The sequence below is a fragment of the Dendrobates tinctorius genome, unplaced genomic scaffold, assembly GCF_039654945.1.
Source record: "Dendrobates tinctorius isolate UK_male_01 unplaced genomic scaffold, ASM3965494v1 ptg000016l, whole genome shotgun sequence".
Classification (NCBI taxonomy): Eukaryota; Metazoa; Chordata; class Amphibia; order Anura; family Dendrobatidae; genus Dendrobates; species Dendrobates tinctorius.
In genome coordinates, this window is record NW_027361684.1 from 89,207,346 (window position 1) to 89,231,659 (window position 24,314).

Sequence of the window (24,314 nt, forward strand, 5' to 3'; positions counted from 1 at the left end):
GTGGACGCAGGGAAGGGGAGTATAGCTTTTATTATTACTAATACAATCTGCAGCCAGGGGAGAAATGGAACTGAAAGTGAACAATCCGCCTAATCGCTTGCTGTCATGTAAATGTATTCCTTCTGTCCGGAATTGCAGCGTATATTATAATTTACAGCAGCAGTCATGACTCTTCAGGTCTCATTGGTACACTGGCAATATACATCCTGGGATGTGTAGTCCCTACGCTGGGTAAAGTACAAAAATGTGATGTAGTGACTGCGCTAGACATTTTCTGCAGCTTACCTTTAGCCAGGGGTGATTGAGTGCCTCGTAGACTGTTATTCTTTCCGCAGGGTCCAACATAAGCATGCGACGTACCAAGTCTTTAGCACTTTCAGATATATGGCTCCATTGTCGGGGATTCATCTAAAAATATAAAAAGGAATACAAAAATAAATATTTAACACCTAACTAAAGTTAGCAGCTACTGGTTAGAAATGTGAATTTTTTTATTACATTCAGTTTAAATCAGAAGCATTAATTGTCAGTTTTGTAAAAAAAAACAAAAAAAAAAAAAACACACACATTATAAAGGCTAGGTTCACCCGTATAACTGCAAGACATTTAATGATTTTTTGGAAAAAAAAATAGCAGCAAAACTTTTCCAGTAATTTTCTGAAACCAATCGCAAACACACTGCAGTTTTGCCACGATTTCACAACAAGTTCATAACGAAAGAAAAGAGAAAAAAAAAAAAAAGTATTGGCAACAAACATGGAATCCAGCCCGGCAGCAATTTCTAGCTACGGTAAGTGATAATCGATGGTGATTTCTGTTGCGCCATCACCTGATTATTCCCTACAGAGCTGGCTTCTGCTATCTAGTGCCAAGACTATGCCCTACACCTGACGACAAAAAAGGGATCAATCAGGATCGATCGCTTTTTACTAAACGTTTTATAGGAGGAAACAGAAGTCTGAGTCAGTAAGATTAAGAGGTTATTGCACAAGACTTAGGACTCCCATCTGTTTCCTAATTATGGCAAGGATCTTGCTGAGGTAAACAGAATGACTGACCAGAAACTATAGATCAGCGGACGACCAATGACGACTGTCCTGAGATAGAATATTTCATGAATACGAAGTTTGTTCAGAAACCACAACACCCAGAACACTGAAAATGTGACATTTTAACTGCTTTATTGCACTATTGCATTGGCTTTGCTAATTTGGATGGTTTACAAAAAAGTAACAGCATCTACTAATATAAATTAAAGGGGTTGTCCATTGTGAAACAAGTTATTACCCAGTGGGATCGGTGAAAACCTATCAACCTCTAGGACCTGCAGCTCTAAGAAACATGGGAAACCTTTACCCCTTTAGAAGGGAGCGGCAGCGCACATGCTCGCTCGCGACTCTCATTCCCTATGGGGCTGTCGAGCAGCAGTCAAGCATCTGAGCCGACGAGCCATGCAGAGATAAAAATTCATCATTCTGCCGATTAGTTCAGGTCCCAGCGGTCAGTAAGTTACCATCTATACTGCGATCATTAATGGGATACTGTGTTTTACTGGACAACTCCGTTAAAAGGGTTATCTGGCCTTAAGGTACAAATGTGTAGTTACATTTGGAGGAAGCACACAAACTCCATGCAGACGTTGTCCTTAGTGGGATTTGCATCCAGGACCCCAGCGCTGCAAAGCAACAGTGCTAACAGCTGAGCCACCGTGCTGGATATTAGCAGTGTTCATGTACTGTACATGCAGTTTAACTCTAGTTTTAAATGCGGTTTCCATGTGTTTCACCAGTACAAGCCAAAATTGTATTGCAACCCACAGCAGTTGGATGCAAAATGTACAATTTTGCTGGGTGCAGGCACAAAGCCGCAGGACTCCCTCATAGAAACAAGACAGTCACTTACCTTGTATTTTCCTTTGATAATGCCCTCGAATAATCTTTCCTTTGTGCCATAAAAAGGCAAACAGCCACTTAACAGGATAAAAAGTATGACACCACATCCCCAGACATCTACAGGTTTCCCATAAGGCTCTCTTTTCACCACCTCCGGAGCCATAAAGTGCGGTGTTCCTACACGACCTGTGGAAGCAGACAGTGCAAAGTTTTATTACCCAAGTTACATTAAAACAACACAGCATAATATTCAGCTTTACACAGACCCTTTACAGAGTACAAGATAAAACTGAACTAGAGAGAGCATATGGCCTATTTGCATCGGTGTATACCACATTTTTCGGACTATAGGAGGCACTTTCCTCTAAAAACGTGGAGGAAAATGGAGGGGTGGGGTGCGCCTTCTAGACGGGATGTACCGGCTCTGGCGGGAAGGTGGGGGGAGCGTTTTCGATGGACCAGCGGGTCACAGAGGCTGGAGCTGGCTGCTGCGGCTAACTCCTGTGCCCCCTGCTAAAGAGAAATAAATATTCACTGCATTCCATGCCCATGGGCATAGAGGGCAATAAATATTAACTTCTCATTTGGCATCCTGGTATGATTGGCCCCCATTCCTGGCTTGGTATCATTGGTCCCATCCTTTCCTCCTGGTATGATTGGCCCCACCCATCCTGGTATGCATGGTCCCATCAGAAAACATTTAAAAAACCAGACCATTATATTTACCTTCCCTGTGCGCCCTAGTGGCGTCATACTCCAATGCTGACAGCTGCTTAATGCTTGTAAGCACTGCATGGCAGGGATGTCATGGGCTGCTTGCAAGCCGAAGGGCAGCTGCCGGAATACTTCATGCTCTGCACGCCAGGACTGTGTGCGCAGAGAGCATTCATTGCTCTCTATCTAGCACAGTGTCAGCCGTAGCCTTCTTGCTGCTGCCGGCGGTCACATAGGTAAAAACTTATGAGAAATGAATATTTGTGAACAGACAGAAGGGGGGAATGTATGGTCATTGGCCATGACCAAAAGGTTGTCCAAGAATAAATGTGATTACCCATACATTGGACTACTGATATGGGTGGGGAACAGTGGGCAACTCCACTATCAGTTGATATCTGCTCTGGCAGGAGCCAGATGTGAGCAACATATGCAGCAGAACACTTACATAGGATTAAAGTACTCATTACTAGGCCATAGACAGTAAATGTACAGCCCTGCGTTGTACTGCTCCATGCATTGCTTACCAACGGCCGCTGCCAGAGAAGATATCAGCTGTGAGGGTGCTGGGTGTCAGACCCAGACAGATCTCATAGGTCATCAGTGTGTAAGTCCCAGACAATTGCAGAGACATTATTGGGTACACTGCACCACCCTCAACCCCAGCCCAGAAAGGCACTTACCTCCAGCCACTAAGCCAGACTCGCCCAATTGTATTGCAACTCCAAAGCCACCAAGCTTGACAGGAGCAGAATTTTCTTTTGACGCAAGGAGTACACAGTGTGGCTAAACAAAAAAAACAAAAAAAATTAAAGAAGGATCAGCACAACAACAACAAAAAAAAAAAAATACATTGCGACCTAAATAGGTTTGCAGGATAGAACGAGCAACATCGATGTCAACACCATATGCATTTAGTACCAGACAGGGTGTAAAATATTTTCTACATGATAGTACCAGTATTTTACTGGCTGGTTGACATCAAAAGACTTCACAGAATCGGGAAGTGCAGCTCTCATCATCTTTTGTAGAAAGGTAATTGTGAAATGCAGCCAGGTACTACAGAACAGTTTTCAATAGAGAGCTACATGTGTACAGGGTCTCCTCCTCTCTAAAGTACTGATGGATGAAAACCCCCCGCAATTCTCCAGATACATGACAGTGCTGGTAGTGGGATTCGAGGATCAGATATTTAGGGTATATACTTACAATATAACACAATCTTTTAAAAGTTAATACCCATTTAAGTTTTACTGCAGCTCTTGGAAGTTCTTTAATATGAAAATATGTCCCTCAGTTCAGAAAAGGTTGTGCACCCCTGATTTATAACAAACTCCATGTGGTCACTGAGCTCTACATACAATGAGCATGTAATTCTGCAAAACCTATTCCCACTGTCAATTGTGATTTTTTTACTTTTATAGCACCATCATATTTCACAGCACTTAGACATCATCACTGTCTCCATTGGGGCTCACAATCTAGATTCCATATCAGTATGTCTTTGGAGTGTGACGGAAAACCAGAGAACCAGGAGGAAACCAATGCAAACACGGGGAGAACATACAAACTCCTTGCAGATGTTATCCTTGGTGGGATATGAACCCAGGACCCCAGCGCTGCAACACTGCAGTGTTAATCAGTGAGCCACGATGAATATTCATTTATAGCGACACAAAAGGAAAAGGAAAAGATAAAGCCATCTCAGATTACACACAGAAGGGCCACAAGAAAGATGAGCCCTAGGGGAGATCTATTCTAGGAAAGTATATAGCAGATTTAGCATTTCAGCAATGACCCAATAATAACCCATGGGCCAGCACAAAGGATAGTCACACTGACCCAATAACCTGAGGGCCACCAAAATGGAGACTCACACTGACCCAATAGTAAGCTATGGGCAAGCACAATGGACAGTCACACTAAGGCCGGTTTTACATGTCCTGATATTTCCGGTACTGGAGATATCAGTGTCCGTGTGTGTACTAGGTGCAGCACACGTGTGGCAACCGTGTGCCGCATCAGGACCACACGGGCAGTCTCCCAGGAAGAAGTGCTACTGTAAGCCGCTGTCCTCCGGCGGCTGGTGCTGAAGCCGGCTGTCATCTATTCTCTCTTACTCTGTCGCGAGCAGAGAACAAATGAATGAAAAACTGACCTGCTGTGACCTCAGGACCGTCGGAGAATGCAAATGATGAGGTCACTGTCAGAGCTTGAACTGCCGTGACCTCATCACTTGCATTCTGACGGTCCTGAGGTCACAGCAGGTCAGTTTTTCCATTCATTCATTCTCCTCTGCTCGCTGGCAGAGCAGGGGAGAATGGCTGACAGCTGCGTTCAGCTCCTGCCGCCGGGGAACAGCGGCTTACAATAGCACTACTTCCCTGGAGGCCGTCCGTGTACAGGGAGGACAGTGTGCAATATTCTCCGTGTGCAGCACGTTTTGCGGCCCATGTGTCTGGGTGAAAACGGACATGTCAGCCTGTTTTGCACATGGACTCGTGCGTAGACCCAATCATTTGAATGGGTCTACATGTGTCTGTCTCCGATGCGTGAGAAAACTGTCACCAAACGTACTGGAGACACCGACGTGTGAAACAGGCCTAACCCAATAATAAGCTGTAGGACAGTGTCCACCAGATGTCTTGTAAAGGTATGTTTCCATGTGGTGTATTCCGAGCACTTTGGTTGCAGCGGACACCCGGCCCTTACAAAGCGCTGCCGGCTTTGGTACACACAGTGATTCCAGATGTGTTCATGGGACACATGCGGAATCACAGCATCCTATACATAGACTATGTTATTTATCTTGCAGAGACTGAGGGTCTCTGCAAGATAAATAGACATGCTGTGGTCTATAAAGACGCGCCGCATGTGCGTATACGCAGGTCTGCCATCTGTGTCTTTGTATGCATAGTGGAGATGGGATTTCAGAAAATCCCCTCCACTATGCTGCAACATCTGGACGCGGCGGCTGTACGCAGCGTCCAATCAGCAGCAAATACTGAGTGTGGAAACATACCCTTAGGCTCTAGTCAGGTCAGTTTTACAAAGCAGATTAGTGCTTCTATAGAAGTTAGCCTTGCACCCATTTGTAAAATGGCCAAGTTTTTTTCCTCTTAACTTGACCAAACAAATTGCAGTACATTAACCTACATCTGCAACATGATCAGAAGGAAATAAAACTATACATCTCTTATACAAGACGCTCACAAGAACAAGGAACTTTGCGTTTCACAATCTGGTTATCCACTTCTGCAAATGCATTTTGTACTGTATAATAGGTGACAGCGCACACACACTAAATGCACCATTACTGGCTACAGGTCAATGTGCAAGCCTACTGTATCTTACATTTTTCATTCTTTAAGACATTAACCCCTTCAACCCCAAGCCTGTTTTCACCTTGTTGACCTGGGCCAAACTTTACAATTCTGACCAGTGTCAGTCTGGAACGCTTCAATAGATCACACCTAGCCTGAGATAGGGGTAAAATTTCTTCGCTACAACTTGTTTGAAAATTGCTAAATTTTCTCCAATGTTTTAAGTTTTTTTTTCACAAACTTAAATTTTTATGCAGTTAAAAAGTTAATAAATAACATTTGCCACATATCTACTTTACATTAGCACAATTTTTTTCACTTTTTTTTTTAGGAATTATAAGAGTTAAAAATTTACCAGTGATTTCATTTTTCCAACAAAACCACTTTTTTTAGGGACCACCTCACATTTGAACTGACGGAGGGGTCTATATGGACAGAAAATACAAAAAAAAGTGACACCATTCTATACATTGCACCCCTCAAGGTTTCGCAAAACCACATTGAAGGAGTTTATTAACCCTTCAGGTGCTTAACAGGAGGTAATGGAATATGGAAGGGAAAAAAAAACAAAAAAAAAAAAAACTAGTCCTACCGGGCCACCATGACAACGATCAGGCCCCTGCAATTACGTTGCGGGGTCATCGATTGGAGGGCCCTCCCTCTGCATGCCTGCTAAATGCTGCGATCAGGATGTATATATACTGCAAAAGTCAGGAAGGGGTTAAATAAAATCCTAGTAATGCAGAGAGTCCAATTTCACATAATCCAAAGTAAAAAAAGATAGATTCATGCCAAGTTTTGCAGGTATATTGCAGTTTTTTTGGGCAGTACGGCTGGTTTCACATTAGCGTTTTTTTTGCGCAGCGCATCATGCGCCCCTATGCTTAACATGGCGGGCGCATGGTATAGCGTTTGCACGCGTTTTCGTGCACATGCATGTTTTTGTAGTGTGCGCCTAGGCGCGCCAGACGCAACCTGTTGCATTTTTTGGGTCTGTCCAACTGCATCAAAAAAACGCATGTGCACACTTGCGCACGGAATGCGCAAAAATAACACATTACAGTCTATGGAAACGCAGGCGTGCACATGGACATGGGAACGCCTGCGTTTAAAATTGCATGCGTTTTAAGAATTAACATGGTTAGAAATTAGTTAAAACACATGCGCCAAAAACGCAAACGCATGCAAAATGCATGATGCGTTTTTGCATGTGTTTCTATTGCGCACGAAGTGCTGCGCTAAAAAACGCTAGTGTGAAAGTAGCCTTTGGCTATGTGCCCACGTAGCGATTCTGAAGCAGAATGATTCTGCTCAGGTTTACACACCCTGCTCCCGGGAAAACGCATGCGTTTTTTGATGCACTTTTGTAAGCGTTTGTCAAGCGTTTTTGCATGCGTTTCCTAAGCGTTTTTGCCCATATAATTGATGGTATGCGGAATCACGTGCGATTCCACAAAATTAATGAACATGCTGCGTTTTTAATCCCGATGCGTTTCCGCAGCGGTTAAACATGGCAAAACATGTGCGTTTTTCATTAAAAATCAATTGGATGCTTTTCTTAAGCGTTTCTGCAACAGAATCGCTTGTCTAAAAGCGCTGCAGAAACGCTCAAAAAACACTACGTGGGCACACAGCCTTACGCTGCAACCAACTGTCAGTTTTCAATGGGGGAAAAAATTACATTACAGCAAGTTTTTCTTCACTTAAATTTTTTTTTTCCCCACTCATTTTTAAAACTCACATTGCACCAGGTGTGCTGGGAAAACATGTAAATTCTTGGATATTTTTTTTAACCCCTTCATGACCCGGCTTATTTTGACCTTAATGACCGGCCATTTTTTGCAATTCTGACCAGTGTCCCTTTATGAGGTAATAACTCAGGAACGCTTCAACGGATCCTAGCAATTCTGAGACTGTTTTTGGTAACATATTGGGCTTCATGTTAATGGTTAATTTAGGTCAATAATTTTTGCGTTTATTTGTGAAAAAAATCAGAAATATGGCGAAAATTTAGCAATTTTCAAATTTTGAATTTTTATTCTGTTAAACCAGAGTTATGTGACATAAAATAGTTAATATAAATACCGTATTTTTCGCTTTATAAGACGCACCTGATTATAAGACGCACCCCCAAATTTGGTAAAGAAAAAGAGAAAAAAATGTTTATGTTAAATGGAGGTGTGTCTTATAATGCCAGTGTCCATCTTTCAAATCATATACCGTATATGTCCCTCATCCTGGTATCTATATAACCCCCATCCTGGCACATTGACCCCTTGTGCTGGCACATAACCAGGATGGGATGGGGGGGCTATGGCCCTGCTGGCAAGCACATAAAATAATAAACAGTTAACTCAATCCTCCCAGTCGAGGGTCATGGCATCAGAAGATGGAATAGGATACTAGAGGTGAACAACTGGCTACGACGGTGGTGCAGGCAGCAAGGATTTGGATTCTTGGACCATGGCGTGAATTACCTCTACGATGGACTTCTCGCAAGAGATGGAATACACCTCACAAAACCTGGGAAACACACATTCGCCAGAAGACTTGCCACACTCATCAGGAGGGCTTTAAACTAGAAAAGGGGATGGGAGGAAAAACAGCAGACAAGAACATGCAGCAGAAGGACAAACTAATCAAGGATGCTAGATGTGGTACAGAGGACCCAAGACAGGGTACTCAGAAGGAAGCGAAGAAAAAGGAAGCAAAACTTCCTTCCTGCATGCTGACCAATGCAAGAAGCCTGACCAATAAGATTGAAGATCTGGAGCTGGTAATGTATGAGGAAAAATACGACATAGTAGGAATAACTGAGACATGGTTAGACGACAGCTATGACTGGGCGGCTAACTTGCAAGGATATGATTTGTTTAGGAGGGATCGTAAAAAAAGGAAAGGGGGTGGAGTCTGTCTATATATAAGGTCCACTATAAAGCCCACACTAAGAGAAGATATACAAGAGGGAAATAAAGAGGTGGAGTCTCTATGGGTGGAGATACAAGGAGGGAAAAGTAGTAAAATCCTCATAGGGGTTTGCTATAAGCCACTAAATATAACAGAAACCACTGAAAATGTATTATTGAAACAAATAGACAAAGCAGCAAATCACAATGAGGTGACTATTATGGGGGACTTCAACTACCCCGACAGACTGGGAAACTGAAACCAATTTCTGTCAGTGACCAAGGATAATTATCTGTCACAACTTGTGCAGGGCCCAACTAGAGGGACAGCCCTTCTGGACTTAATTTTAAGCCACAGGCCAGATAGAATAACAGAAGTACGAGTCGATGGGCACCTAGGGAACAGTGACCACAATATAATGCAATTCCACTTGTCCTTCAGTAAGGTGCACTGGAAGGGGTTTACAAAAACGCTGAATTTCAGGAAAGCAAAGTTTGATCAGCTTAGAGAGGCCTTTCGCCGAATTGATTGGGACAATGTCTTCAATAATAGGAGCACAGAAAATAAATGGGAAATATTTAAATCAGTTTTACACACCCACTGCGAGCTAGCTATGCCGTACAGAAATAAAATGGCTAGGAACAGGAGAACACCAATGTGGCTAAATAAGGATGTAAAAAGGGCAATAAATAACAAGAACAAGGCATTTAGGAAGCTAAAACAAGAAGGCAATGAAGAAGCATTAAAAAGTTATAGAGAAAAAAATAAAATGTGTAAAAAACAAATGCATTTAGCAAAAGTGGAAACAGAGACTCATTGCTAAGGAAAGTAAAACAAACCCCAAACTATTCTTTAATTATATTAACAGTAAAATGATTAAAATTGATGGTGTCGACCCTTTAAAGAACAATGAGGGTGAAATCATAGAGAGCGAAGTGGGAAAAGCAAATGTTTTAAATACTTTTTTCTCAACAGTGTTCACACAAGAAAAGGATTTGCCAGGGGAAATGCAGAGTGATAATGTAAACTCCCCATTAAGTATTACCTGCCTAACCCAGGAAGAAGTGCAGAACCGCCTTAGTAAGATTAAAATTGACAAATCACCAGGCCCTGATGGCATTCACCCTCGGGTATTAAGGGAGTTAAGTAATGTGACAGACAGGCCTCTATTCCTTATATTTAAAGACTCTATAGAAACAGGGTCTGTTCCTTTTGATTGGCGGCAAGCAAATGTGGTACCAATATTCAAAAAGGGGTGTAAAAGGGAACCTGGAAACTATAGACCGGTAAGCTTAACATCTGTTGTGGGTAAAATTTTTGAAGGGTTTCTAAGGGATGCCACTATGGAATATTCTCAATGTTAATAAATGGTTAACTCCATATCAACATGGATTTATTAAGGATCGCTCCTGTCAAACTAACCTGATCAGCTTCTATGAGGATGTAAGCTCTCAAATGGACCAAGGAGAATCATTGGATATCATTTATCTCGACTTCTCTAAAGCATTTGACACTGTCCCACATAAAAGATTGGTAAGGAAGATGAGAAAGCTTGGGCTAGGGGAAAATGTGTGTAGATGGGTAGGTAGCTGGCTTAGGCTGGTTTCACATTTGCGTTAAAACAACGCTGTGCCCTGCGTCGTTAAGCCCCGCCCCGAGCCGGCTCCCTGCCCGCCCCATCCGGGATCACCGCCTACTTTCGCATTTGCACACATGCGATCGGCGCACCCTATCTTTAGCATAGGGTGCGCAGATCATGCGCTGCCAGTGTGAAAGTAGCGTGCTGCGCACTTTTTACGGTGCGCCGTGCGCGCCGAAATGCAACATGCTGCATTTCGGCGCGCACGGCGCACCGTCAAAAGTGCGCAGCACGCTACTTTCACACTGGCAGCGCATGATCTGCGCACCCTATGCTAAAGATAGGGTGCGCCGATCGCATGCGTGCAAATGCGAAAGTAGGCGGTGATCCCGGATGGGGCGGGCAGGGAGCCGGCTCGGGGCGGGGCTTAACGACGCAGGGCGCAGCGTTGTTTTAACGCAAATGTGAAACCAGCCTGAGTGATAGAAAACAAAGAGTGGTTATTAATGGTGCATACTCAGATTGGGCCAGGGTTACTAGTGGGGTACCACAGGGTTCTGTATTGGGCCCCCTACTATTTAATATATTTATTAATGATCTAGTGGATGGCTTACACAGTAAAATATCAGTATTTGCAGATGATACAAAACTATGTAAGGTAGTTAACACAAAGGAGGACAGTTTGCAACTACAGACAGTTTTGAGTAAATTGGAGAATTGGGCTGAAAAATGGCAAATGAGGTTATAAGTGTAAGGTTATGCACATGGGAAGGAGAAACAGATGCTATAATTACTTACTAAATGGGAAACTGCTGGGGAAATCAGACATGGAAAAAGACTTAGGCATCTTAGTCAATAAGAAGCTAAATTGGAGTGCCCAGTGTCAGGCAGCTGCCACCAAAGCAAATAGGATAATGGGATGCATTAGAAGAGGTCTGGGGACACGAGATGAAAACATATTTCTCCCTCTGTACAAATCACTCGTCAGACCACACTTGGAGTATTGCGTGCAATTTTGGACACCGGTGCTCAAGAAAGACATTACTGAACTTGAAAAGGTTCAAAGGCGGCTACTAAAATGATAAATGAGTTGGTTCACTACAATACCCAGAAAGGTTATCAAAATTAGGTCTATTTACTCTAGAAAAGAGAAGACTTAGGGGAGACTTAATATATATATGTACAAGTATATCAGAGGGCAATACAGAGATCTCTCCAATGAACTGTTTGTACCAAGGACTGTGACAAGAACAAGGGGGCATTCTCTTCGTTTGGAGGAAAGACAATTTCTGCACCAGCATAGAAGAGAGTTCTTCACGGTAAGAGCAGTGAAGCTCTGGAATTCTCTTCCTGAGGAAGTGGTGATGGCCAACTCACTGAATGAATTTAAGAAAGGAATGGATGCTTTTCTTGTAAGTAACAGTATAGAAGGTTACGAATAACAGAATATTATAGGTAGATGGTTGACCCAGCTTAGGGGAAGGAATTTTTTTCCCTATGGAGAAAATTGGCTTCTACTCTGTGGGTTTTTTGCCTTCCCCAGGATCAACAATGCAGAACAGCTGCACTAAAAAATAGGCTGAACTAGATGGACATAAGGTCTTCCTTCAGTCTTCAAAACTATGTTACTATGTTAACTCACCTTCTGATGATGGCTCCTGCTCCCAGCTCCCCCTGTGGCTTTCCTGTGTCTGCTGAGATCCTCCTCCTGCGAGGGCGCGCGCAGCTGCTACTCAATCAGGCAGCTCATTGAAGCTACAGGACCTTCCATGATGTGACCAATAGGACCTGCGGTCACGTGACTCGCAGTGCACACTGGGAGTCACGTGACCGCAGGTCCTATTGGCCACATCATGGAAGATCCTGAAGCGATGAACTGCCTGAACAAGCTGCTGCCGCGCGCCCTGCAGGGGGATCTCATCAGCAGACACAGGAAAGCCATGGGGGGGGGGTAGTTGGGAGCAGGAGCGATCATAGGTAGGTGACTATAGTGACGGGGGCGAGAGTGCAGGCACACGTAATACGCACCGCTCCCGTCTACCAACTCGGCGCTGCTTCAGCATTGAGGTGATTGACAGTGGGTGCAGTGAATATAACATGAGCCTAATGAGCGGGAGCACATGACCAACCATAGTCTCTGCAGCCCGCAGCCAGCCCACCCCAGCCCCGACACCACGCCAGAGCCGCCCCCCCCACTCTATAGCACAGCAGCACACAGATTCGCATTATGAAACGCACTCCCCCACTTTCCCCCGAAATTTGGGGGAACAAAAGTGCGTCTTTTAATCCGAAAAATACGGTAAACATTTCCCACATGTCTACTTTACATCAGCACAATTTTGGAAGCAAAAATTTTTTTGTTAGGAAGTTATAAGGGTTAAAAGTTGACCAACAATTTCTCATTTTTACAACAAAATTTACAAAGCCTTTTTTTTTTGGGGCACGACATCACATTTGAAGTCACTTTGAGGAGTCTATATGGCTGAAAATACCCAAAAGTGACACCATTATAAATACTGCACCCCTCTTTCTGATCAAAACCACAATCAAGAAGTTTATTAACCCTTCAGGTGTTTCACAGCAGCAGAAGAAACATGGAAGGAAAAAATGAACATTTAACTTTTTAGTCACAAAAATGATCTTTTAGCATCAATTTTTTTTATTTTCCCAAGGGTAAAAGGAGAAAGTGGACCCCAAAAGTTGTTGTCCAATTTGTCCTGAGTATGCTAAAACCCCATATGTGGAGGGGGGGGGGAACCACTGTTTAGGCGCACGGCAGGTCTCGGGAAGGAGCGCCATTTGACTTTTTGAATGGAAAATTAGCTCCAATCGTTAGCGGACATCATGTCGTGTTTGGAGAGCCCCTGTGTGCCTAAACTTTGGAGCTCCCCCACAAATGACACCATTTTGGAAACTAGACCCCCTAAGGAACTTATCTAGATGCATAGTGAGCACTTTGAACCCCCAGGTGCTTCACAGAAGTTTATAACGCAGAGCCATGAAAATAATTTTTTTCCTCAAAAAATGATTTTTTTTTTAGCCCGCAATTTTTTATTTTCACAAGGGTAACAGGAGAAATTGGACCCCAAAAGTTGTTGTCCAGTTTGTCCTGAGTATGCTGGTACCCCGTATGTGGGGGGGACCACTGTTTGGGTACACGTCGGGGATCGGAAGGGAAGTAGTGACGCTTTGAAATGCCGACTTGATGGAATGGTCTGTGGGCGTCATATTACGTTTGCAGAGCCCCTCATGTGCCTAAACAGTAGAAACCCCCCACAAGTGACCCCATTTTGGAAGCTAAACCCCCAAGGAACTCATCTAGATGTGTGGTGAGCACTATGAATCCCCAAGTGCTTCAAAGACGTTTATAACGCAGAGCTTGAAAATAAAATTTTTTTTTTTTTTTTTTTTTTTAACACAAAAATACATTTTTTAGCCCCCAATTTTTTATTTTTTCAAGGGTAACAGGAGAAATCAGACCCCCAAAGTAGTTGTGCAATTTTTCCTGAGTAAGCAGATACCCCATATGTGGGGGTAAACCACTGTTTGAATCATAGAATCATAGAATCGTAGAGTTGGAAGGGACCTCCTGGGCCATCTGGTCCAACCCCCTGCTCAAAGCAGGATTCGCTAAATCATCCCAGTCAGATGTCTGTCCAGCCTCTGTTTGAAGACTTCCATTGAAGGAGAACTCACCACTTCTCGTGGCAGCCTGTTCCACTCATTGATCACTCCAACTGTCAAAAAGTTTTTTCTAATATCTAATCTGTGTCTCCTCCCATTCAGTTTCATCCCATTGCTTCTAGTCTTTCCTTGTGCAAATGAGAATAAAGTTGATCCTTCTACAATGTGACAGCCCTTTAGATATTTGTAGACAGCTATTAAGTCTCCTCTCAGTCTTCTCTTTTGCAAACTAAACATTCCCAAATCCTGCAACCTTTCCTCATAAGACAGGGTTTGCAGACCGGTCACCATTCTGGTCGCTCTTTTCTGAACTTGCTCCAGTTTGTTGATGTCTTTTTTAAAATGTGGTGCCCAAAACTGGACACAATATTCCAGATGAGGTCTGACCAAAGAGGAGTAGAGGGAAATAATGACTTCACGTGATCTAGACTGTATGCTTCTGTTAATACATCCTAGAATTGCATTTGCCTTTTTTGCTGCTGCATCACACTGTTGACTCATATTCAGTCTGTGATCTATTAGTATACCCAAGTCTTTTTCACATGTGCTGTCACTTAGCCCTATTCCTCCCATTCTATATATGCTTTTTTCATTTTTATTGCCCAGATGTAGTACTTTGCATTTCTCCCTGTTAAAAACCATTCTGTTAGTTGCTGCCCACTTCTCCAGTTTATTTAAATCTTTTTGAATCCTCTCTCTCTCTTCTCTAGTATTAGCTATCCCTCCTAGCTTTGTGTCATCAGCAAATTTAATCAGTTTACCCTCAATTCCTTCATCTAAATCGTTGATAAAGATGTTGAACAATACAGGGCCCAGGACAGAGCCCTGTGGTACCCCACTTGAGACATTCTTCCAACTGGATGTGCAGCCATTTACGACCACTCTTTGGGTCCGATCACTAAGCCAGTTATGAATCCACCTAACAGTTGCCTTTTCCATTCCATACTTAATCATTTTTTCAATAAGGATTGTATGAGAGACTTTGTCAAATGCTTTGCTGAAGTCAAGATATACTATATCTACAGCATTTCCTTGATCCACCCAATCAGTGATACCGTCATAGAAGGAAATTAAGTTAGTCTGACATGACTTATTAGTTACAAACCCATGCTGACTCTGTTTAATCACTTCATTCTTATCCAGGTATTGACATACATGTTGTTTAATAATTTGTTCAAAGATCTTTCCTGGTATAGAAGTCAGACTCACCGGCCTATAGTTCCCTGGGTCCACCTTCTTCCCCTTTTTGAAGATAGGAACAACATTTGCTCTTCTCCAGTCTTCTGGCACTTCTCCTGTTCTCCAAGAATTTTCAAAGATTATGGAGAGGGGTTCAAAAATTTCTTCTGCTATCTCCTTCAGTACTCTGGGGTGTAATTCATCTGGACCTGGAGACTTGAATTCATTTAGGTTAGCTAAGTGTTTCCTCACTATCTTTCTGTTTATAGATATCCTGGATTCTTCTATTCCCTTAATAGGACAGTGAATAACAGTTGATGTTACATTTCCTTTCTGAGAGAAAACAGATGCAAAATAGGAATTTAAAAGTTCAGCCTTCTCAACATCCTGACTTACCATTTCATCATTTTCATCCTGTAAAAATCCTATAGCATCTTTGACTTTTCTTTTACTTTTGACATATCCCCAAAATCCTTTATTATTGCTTTTGACATCTCTTGCAAGCCTCAATTCATTTTCAGCTTTAGCTAATCTGATTTGTGCCCTGCAGGTTCTGCAGACAGTATTATATTCTTCTTTAGATATGCCTCCCTCTTTCCATTTTATAAACATTTTTTTCTTCCTTTTTAGCATGTGCTTAAGTTCTGTGTTCATCCATCCTGGTTTCCTTAAATGCTTCCTATTCTTCCCTCTTTTCGGAATTGTTAACAACTGTGCTTTGAGAATTTCATTTTTCAAGATTTCCCATCCCTCCTGGACATTTTTGTCTTTTAGGATATCCAGCCATTGGATCCCTCCAATTCTCTTTCTGAATCCCTTAAAATCTGCCTTTCTGAAATCTAACCTTGACGTCTGTGTCTTCACAGGTCTTCCGCCTCTAGTTATCCAAAATTCTAAAATAGCATGGTCACTACCTCCTAGGGTCCCAGCCACTTTTACCTCCTCAACCATTTCCTTCCTGTTTATAAGGATTAGATCCAAGGTAGCAGTTCCCCTTGTTTTCTCCCTTACCTTTTGGAAGATAAAGTTGTCAGCAAGAGAGGATAAGAATTTCCTTGACCTGTTAGTTTTGCCTGAGAGAGATTCCCAACAAATGTCTGGATAGTTGAAATCTCCCATGACAACTATGTCATATTTTTTGGAGAACTTGGCCATTTGATGCATAAAGAGTTCATCAATATCTTCAGCTTGCACAGGCGGCCTGTAGTAAATGCCTACAATGGTGTCCTTTCCATTGTTCTGTCCTTGTATTCTTACCCAAACAGTTTCCACAGAACTCCCAGTCTCTGAAGCTTCAATCTCTGTGCAGATATACGTGTTTATAACATACAATGCGACACCCCCTCCTCGTTTATCAAGTCTGTTTCTTGCAAATAAGTTGTATCCTTCTAGTCTTGTATTCCAATCATGTGTATTGTCCCACCAAGTTTCAGTGATTCCAATGACATCATATTTCTTTTCCTGTGTTAGTAGTTCCAATTCTCCTTGTTTGTTGCCCATGCTTTGTGCATTAGTATAGAAACATTTTAGTTTGTGATTGGTTTCTCTTTCTCCAATATTTTTATTAATTAGATTCTTTCGTCTTTGTTCTTCCTTTCCACTTCTAATAGCAGAGTTCTCAATAGCATTTGTCAGGTGTATGGCTTTTTCTGGTCTTTTGCTTCCCTTCCCATGTTGTTCTAGTTTAAAGCTCTCCTTACAAGTGTAGCAAGGCGACTTCCAAATACATGCTTTCCAGTCTTCGTAAGGTGCACCCCATCTCTAGCAAGTAGTCCATCGTATAAGTAGTTCACTCCGTGATCCAGAAATCCAAATCGTTGCTGACGGCACCATCGACGTAGCCAGTTGTTCACCTGCAGAATCTTATTCCACCTCCTTGTTCCATGGCCATCCACTGGGAGGATGGAAGAGAAGACCACCTGCGCTCCCAGTTCTTTCACTTTCTTGCCTAAGTCTTCAAAGTCTCTGCAGATGGTTTCCAGGTCGTTTCTTGCGGTGTCATTTGTCCCCACATGTAGTAGCAGGAATGGGTAGTCATCTGTAGGTCTGAAGAGTCCTGATATCCTGTCAGACACATCTTTAATTTTTGCACCTGGAAGACAGCACATTTCTCTTGAAGTTATATCCGGTCTGCAGATAGCGGCCTCTGTTCCTCTCAACAGGGAATCCCCCATGACCACCACTCTCCGTTTCTTCTTCACAACATTTTTCTTTCTCCATCCAGGAGGACTCTGAAGGCGTACAAGGTTGCTGTTTGTGGGCAAAGTCTTATCCTGATGTATTTCTTCATCGTTTTCCTGCGTGAGAGCCTGGTACTGGTTCCTGAGACGTATGGGTGCTGACTGCCTCCTGATCCTCCTGCTTCTCTGGGTCACATGTCTCCATTCCTCTGTTTCTTCAGGTGCACTTCGAATTTCTTCTCTTTCTGTAACATGAAGAGATAATTCTGCTCTGTCCAAGAACTCTTCACCTTCCTTAATGATCTTCAACGTAGCTAACCTCTCTTCGAGATTTTGCAACTTTTCCTCCAACAGGGACACAAGCTTGCATTTGTGGCATGTGAAGTTTGGCTTTTCCACTGGTAAATCTGTGAACATGTAGCAAGAAATGCAGCTCACCAAATGGCTCCTGGCCTCTTCCATCTTGAGATTTCTTAAAAACGATGAAAGATGAGCCAAAATTCGGCGCGCGGTTTGGGCACAAGTCGGGGCTCAGAAGGGAGAGAGCACAGTTTGACTTTTTGAACGCAAAATTGGCTGGAATCAATGGTGGCGCCATGTTGCGTTTGGAGACCCCCGGATGTGCCGAAATAGTGGAAACCCCTCAATTCTAACTCAACCCTAACCCCAACACACCCCTAACCCTATCCACAAGCCTAACCCTAATCCCAACCCACCCCTAACCCTAATCTTAACCCCAATTCCAACCCTAATTCTAACGGAAAAATAAAAATATTTTCTTTATTATTTGTACGTACCTATGGGGGTGATAAACAGGGGGTTGATATACTTATCTTTTTTTGATCACTGTGATAGTTTACCGGGGGGGGGAGGGGGGGGAGGGTAGATGCTGATGGCGGCTGTATATCGCCACTGTCAGTCGGTGGCCGATCGCCCCCGTCATTTGGTGTGGAGAGGGGGGGGTCGGATCGAGGTCACCAGCCATGGCCGATGATATTGCAGCATCGGCCATGGCTGGATTGTAATATTTCACCAAATTTCATTGGTGAAATATTACAATCGCTCTGATTGATTGGCTGTTTCAATTTGAACAGCCAGAGCGATCGTAGCCATGGAGGGCTAAGCCACCCCCCCTGGGATGAATTACAAAGGGTCCTGTACTTGCAGGTCAGGTGACCCTTCAGTGACCTCGGTCACCCGACCCGCAGGAGGGGGATCAAGGGTCGGATTGGCACCGACTTTCATGACGCTTACGTGGCGTCAAAGGTCGGGAAGGGGTGAAGACAGATTAATTCAACAGGCACTACATTGATAAAGTGTATGAACTTGCTAAGCAATTGAATGGACAGAAATCTTATTCCAAAAAGAATCTACTGAGACTACCAGATTCATCACTAATTATCACTCAAGGTGGAGTGAAAGGTCTTCAGCAATTTCAAAATTTTGGCCCATTTTGAAGCAGGATCCAATGTTATCCTCATTCTTATCAGACAAGCCGAGTATCACAGCTAAACGAGGAAAAATGTTGTGCGACATGCTAGTAAAATACCATTATAAATCAGTTCCCTACAAATTTATTTTTGGATCAAAAGGTCCTAAATGGGGATGTTATTGTGGTAACTGCAAGGCATGTAAACACATCCAAAAATTGATACATTTTAGGATTCAGCAAGCGAAGGTGTTTGGAAGATCCTTCACTTCAACTGTAGAACACCTTTAATCATCTATTTAGTGATTTCTCCATGTGGATCATACAACATTGGTATGACAATGTAAGTCCTTGAGCACATTAAAGACATTAAAATGTCAGAAAAACTCATTGGATAAATGAGATGATATGGCAAAACATTTTAGGTCATTTCACCCACACAAAGGACATCTGCTTACATTTAGGGGCGTTGATCATATCTACCCAGATAACAGAGGAGGGAATCTCACTAGTAAATTAGCTCAGTTGGAATGCATGTGGATCACACTATTAACCCCTTCCCGATATGCGCCATATATACTGCTCTCTGGGAGCTGCGTTCCCGCAATCAAAAGTAAATGTATGGCGCCACGATCATGTGGGCTCACGCAGTGCATCGCCACAATCAGGTGCAGGTGTTAGCTATATGTGAGAGCCGACACCCTGCAGCAACACCCATGATCGGTGCCAGCAACGATTGTGGACGTTTCATTCCACTGATGCTACTGTCAATAGTGACAGTGACAACAAAGAGCAACACAGAGGAAGTGGGCTGACGGTCTCCATGGAGACCCCGGGCCGCAAGATGGCCACGGGGTCCTTCAGGGAAGGTGGCCTGTGAGCATCTGCTAAGAGCAGGAGCTGACATCTCATCAGAAGCATTACAGTGATGATGTAAAAATATTTAAAAAAAAAACATTAATCTAATAAATATATTTATATACCGTATATACTCGAGTATAAGTCAAGATTTTCAGCCCATTTTTTAAGGCTGAAAGTGCTCCTCTCAGCTTATACTCAAGTCATATACGGCAGGGGGTTGGTGGGGGAGGGGGAGCCCGGGTGTCAGATCATACTTACCCCCTCCTGGCGCGGTCTCTGCAGCCCCTGCTTCTTCCAAGGTCGCCGTCACCTATGTGCAGCGGTCAAGTGGTACCGCTCATTAAAGTCATGAATATGCGCAAATTCATTACTTTAATGAGCGGTACCATGTGACCGCTGAAGGAAGGAAGAGCTGCGGCGCCGGAGACCGTAAGAGAAGCAGGGGTTGCAGAGATGCGCCAGGAGGGGGTAAGTATATGCGATATTCACCTGTCCCCGTTCCACCACCGCACGATGCTCTGTCTTCCGTGTCCTCTGGCTGTGACGTTCAGGTCAGAGGGAACGATGACGTGGTTAGTGCATGCCTTCTGCCTGAACAGTCACTGACAGAGGACGACCAGGCGTTATAAACTTCTGTGAAGCACTGGGGGGGGTTCAAAGTGCTCACCACACATCTAGATAAGTTCCTTGGGGGGGTCTAGTATCCAAAATGGAGTCATTTGTGGGGGGTTTCCACTGTTTTGGTACATCAGAGGTTTTCCAATCGCGACATGGTGTCCGATCTCAATTCCAGCCAAAAAAGTCAAATGGCGCTGCTTCCCTTCTGAGCTCTGCCATGCGCCCAAATAGCCATTTACACCCACATATGGGGTATCAGCGTACTCAGGACAAATTGCACAATAACTTTTAGGGTCCTGTTACCCTTGGGAAAATAAAAATTGGGGGTGAAAAGATAATTTTTGTGGAAAAATGATTTTTTAATTGTACCGCTGTACATTAGAAACTTCTGTGAAGCCCTTGTTGGTTCAAAGTTCTCACCACATAATAGATAAGTTCCTTGGGGGGTCTGGTTTTCAAAATGGGGTCACTTGTGGGGGGTTTCCACTGTTTAGGTACATCAGGGGCTCTCCAAACGTGACATGGCGTCCAATCTGAATTCTAGCCAATTTTGCATTGAAAAAGTCAAATGGCGCTCCTTCCCTTCTGAGCTCTGCCATGCGCCGAAACAGTGGTTCCCCCCCACATATCAGGTATCAGCATACTCAGGACAAACTGCACAATAACTTTTTCAGTCCAACTTCTCCTGTTACCCTTGGTAAAATAAAAAAAAAAATCGAATCTGAAGTATTTTTTTTGTGAAGAAAAGTTAAATGTTCATTTTTTTTAAATATTCAAAAAGTTCCTGTGAAGCACCTGAAGGGTTAATAAACTTCTTGAATATGGTTTTGAGCACCTTAAGGGGTGCAGTTTTTAGAATGGTGTCACTTTTGGGTATTTTGTATCATATAGACCCCTCAAAGTGGCTTCAAATGTGATGTGGTCTGTAAAAATAAAATGGTGTTGCAAAAATGAGAAATCGCTGGTCAACTTTTAACCCTTATAACTTCCTAACAAAAAAAAATTTGGGTTCCAAAATTGTGCTGATGTAAAGTAAACATGTGGGAAATGTTACTTAAGTTTTTTGTGTGACGTCTCTCTGTGATTTAAGGGCATAAAAATTCAAAGTTGGAAAACAGCGAAATTTTCGCCAAGTTTCCGTTTTTTTTTTTCACAAATAATCGCAAGTTATATGAATGAAATTTTACCACTAACATGAAGTACAATATGTCACAAGAAAACAATGTCAGAATCACCAGGATCCATGGAAGCGTTCCAGAGTTATTACCTCATAAAGGGTAAAGAAAAACGAGTGGCCATCATTACTTTAAGAAATGAAGGTTAGTCAGTCTGAAAAATTGGGAAAACTTTGAAAGTGTCCCCAAGTGCATTGGCAAAAACCATCACGGACTACAAAGAACCTGGCTCACATGAGGACCGCCCCAGGAAAGGAAGACCAAGAGTCACCTCTGCTGCGGAGGATAAGTTCATCCTAGTCACCAGCCTCAGAAATCGCAGGTTAACAGCAGCTCAGAATAGAGACCAGGTCAATGCCACACAGAGTTCTAGCAGCAGACACATCTCTACAACAACTGTTAAGAGGAGACTTTGTGTAGCAGGCCTTCATGGTAAAATAGCTGCTAGGAAACCACTGCTAAGGACAGGCAACAAGCAGAAGAGACTTGTTTGGGCTAAAGAACACAAGGAATGGACATTAGACCAGTGGAAATCTGTGCTTTGGTCTGATGAGTCCAAATTTGAGATCTTTGGTTCCAACCACCATGTCTTTGTGTGACGCATAAAAGGTGAACGGATGGACTCTACATGCCTGGTTCCCACCGTGAAGCATGGAGGAGGAGGTGTGATGGTGTGGGGGCGCTTTGCTGGTGACACTGTTGGGAATTTATTCAAAATTGAAGGCATACTGAACCAGCATGGCTACCACAGCATCTTGCAGCGGCATGCTATTTCATCCGGTTTGTGTTTAGTTGGACCATCATTTATTTTTCAACAGGACAATGGCCTCAAACACACCTCCAGGCTGTGTAAGGGCTATTTGACCAAGAACGAGAGTGATGGGGTGCTACGCCAGATGACCTGGCCTCCACAGTCACCAGACCTGAACCCAATCGAGATGGTTTGGGGTGAGCTGGACCGCAGAGTGAAGGCAAAAGGGCCAACAAGTGCTAAGCATCTCTGACAACTCCTTCAAGACTGTTGGAAGACCATTTCTGGTGACTACCACTTGAAGCTCATCAAGAGAATGCCAAGAGTGTGCAAAGCAGTAATCAAAGCAAAAGGTGGCTACTTTGAAGAATCTAGAATATAAGACATATTTTCAGTTGTTTCACACTTTAATTATATAATTCCACATGTGTTACCGTATTTTTCGGACTATAAGACGCACCGGACCATAAGACGCACCCCAATTTTCAGAAGGAAAATAGGGAAAAAAAATAATAATGTGTCAAATGGGGGTCCGTCTTACAGTCCGAATTCAGCTTACCTGGGAATGGATCCGGCACAGGTGGAGTAGTCGTCACAGGGGTCATTCAGTGGTCCAGGCTCGTGCGGTGGCGGCTCTGTGCTGGGGCAGGTTGGTTGTGCTGGGGCAGCTGCGCTGGGGCAGGGGCAGCCGTCCTGAGGCTGGGGCAGCCGTCCTGAGGCTGGGGCAGCTTTGCTGGGGCAGCTGTCCTGAGGCTGGGGCAGTTGTGCTGGGGCAGGTGGGCCTCTCCGGAGCTGTGGTGGCGGCGGGCTGTGCTCCGATGCAGGGGTGGCGGCTCCGCCGGCATTTCCTCCAAGCCCGGAGGCCTCCCGCACATCTCCTGCTGGCCGCCGCCATGTTGCGGTGGCCTCCGGGAACATGGACGCCGGGAAGATGGCCGCCGGTCCGGGGACGGCGCATGCGCGGGTTCAGATCTCGTCCCGATCTCGATCTCGGGACGAGATCTGAACCCGCGCATGCGCCGTCTCCGGACCGGCGGCCATCTTCCCCGCGTCCATGTTCCCGGAGGCCACCGCAACATGGCGGCGGCCAGCAGGAGATGTGCGGGAGGCCTCCGGGCTTGGAGGAAATGCCGGCGGAGCCGCCGCCCCTGCACCGGAGCACAGCCCGCCGCCACCACTGCCCCGCAGAGCCCCGCCTGCTGCCACCACGGCACCGCAGAGCCCCGGAGGTGAGTATATTGCGACCATAAGACGCACCCCCCACTTTCCCCAAAAATTTTTGGGGAAAAAAGTGCATCTTATGGTCCGAAAAATACGGTAATTCATTGTTTTGATGCCTTCAGAATGAATCTACAATTTTCATAGTCATGAAAATAAAGAAAGCTCTTTGAATGAGAAGGTGTGTCCAAACTTTGGTCTGTACCGTATACATGTACATGTATACAGTGTATTACATATTTACAATTTATTACAGTTTTTTGTGTTCTAAAGTTGTATTCCAATAAATAGATATTATGTTCTAAATATCTTGATTATTGGATCATAGAAATGATTAAATGTCTGATGTTCACATTGTACTACAATAAATTTTTCACTTAAATATAAGCAATATATCAGCTTTGCAGTGAGATCAGGAGAGCAGAGAACAAACATTACACATCTCACTGGTAACTCCCCCTTATATTTAAAACAAGCTACAGAGGCAGACGATATCCTCCCAGAGCCTGGAAGATGTCATTTATATAAAGTGATAAAGGATTTGTCAACAAGGCATCTGATATGAGGCATACAGGTAGGACTTTTTCAGCTGTCTATAACCTGTATGCCAGTGCCGTAATATCTGTATATTCTCTTTTCCTTCCTCCCCTGCCCAGGAGCTGTGGTATGATCAGACCATGTCCATGTACGGTGAGACACAGACATTACACAGTACACTAGACAGAGGAGGACCGCCCCGACCACAGAGTCACCTTGTCGATGGTGGGATGGCTTTTATGCTATGTTTGATCAAATACAGTATTA

At 43.8% G+C, this 24,314-nt stretch overlaps 1 protein-coding gene across 10 annotated transcripts in view; it reads right to left on the reverse strand.

Annotated features, from left to right (window-relative positions):
• The window catches only part of CASK (calcium/calmodulin dependent serine protein kinase), a 417,331-nt gene that overhangs the window by 198,916 nt on the left and 194,101 nt on the right, over positions 1 to 24,314 (reverse strand). For all 10 annotated transcript variants that reach the window (XM_073566047.1, XM_073566045.1, XM_073566050.1 and 7 more), the window contains exons 6-8: positions 3,290 to 3,392; positions 1,903 to 2,078; positions 286 to 408 (exon numbers count right to left, since the gene is read on the reverse strand). In XM_073566047.1, the coding sequence (XP_073422148.1) occupies positions 286 to 408; positions 1,903 to 2,078; positions 3,290 to 3,392 (402 nt within the window). The remainder of the gene's footprint in view (positions 1 to 285; positions 409 to 1,902; positions 2,079 to 3,289; positions 3,393 to 24,314) is intronic.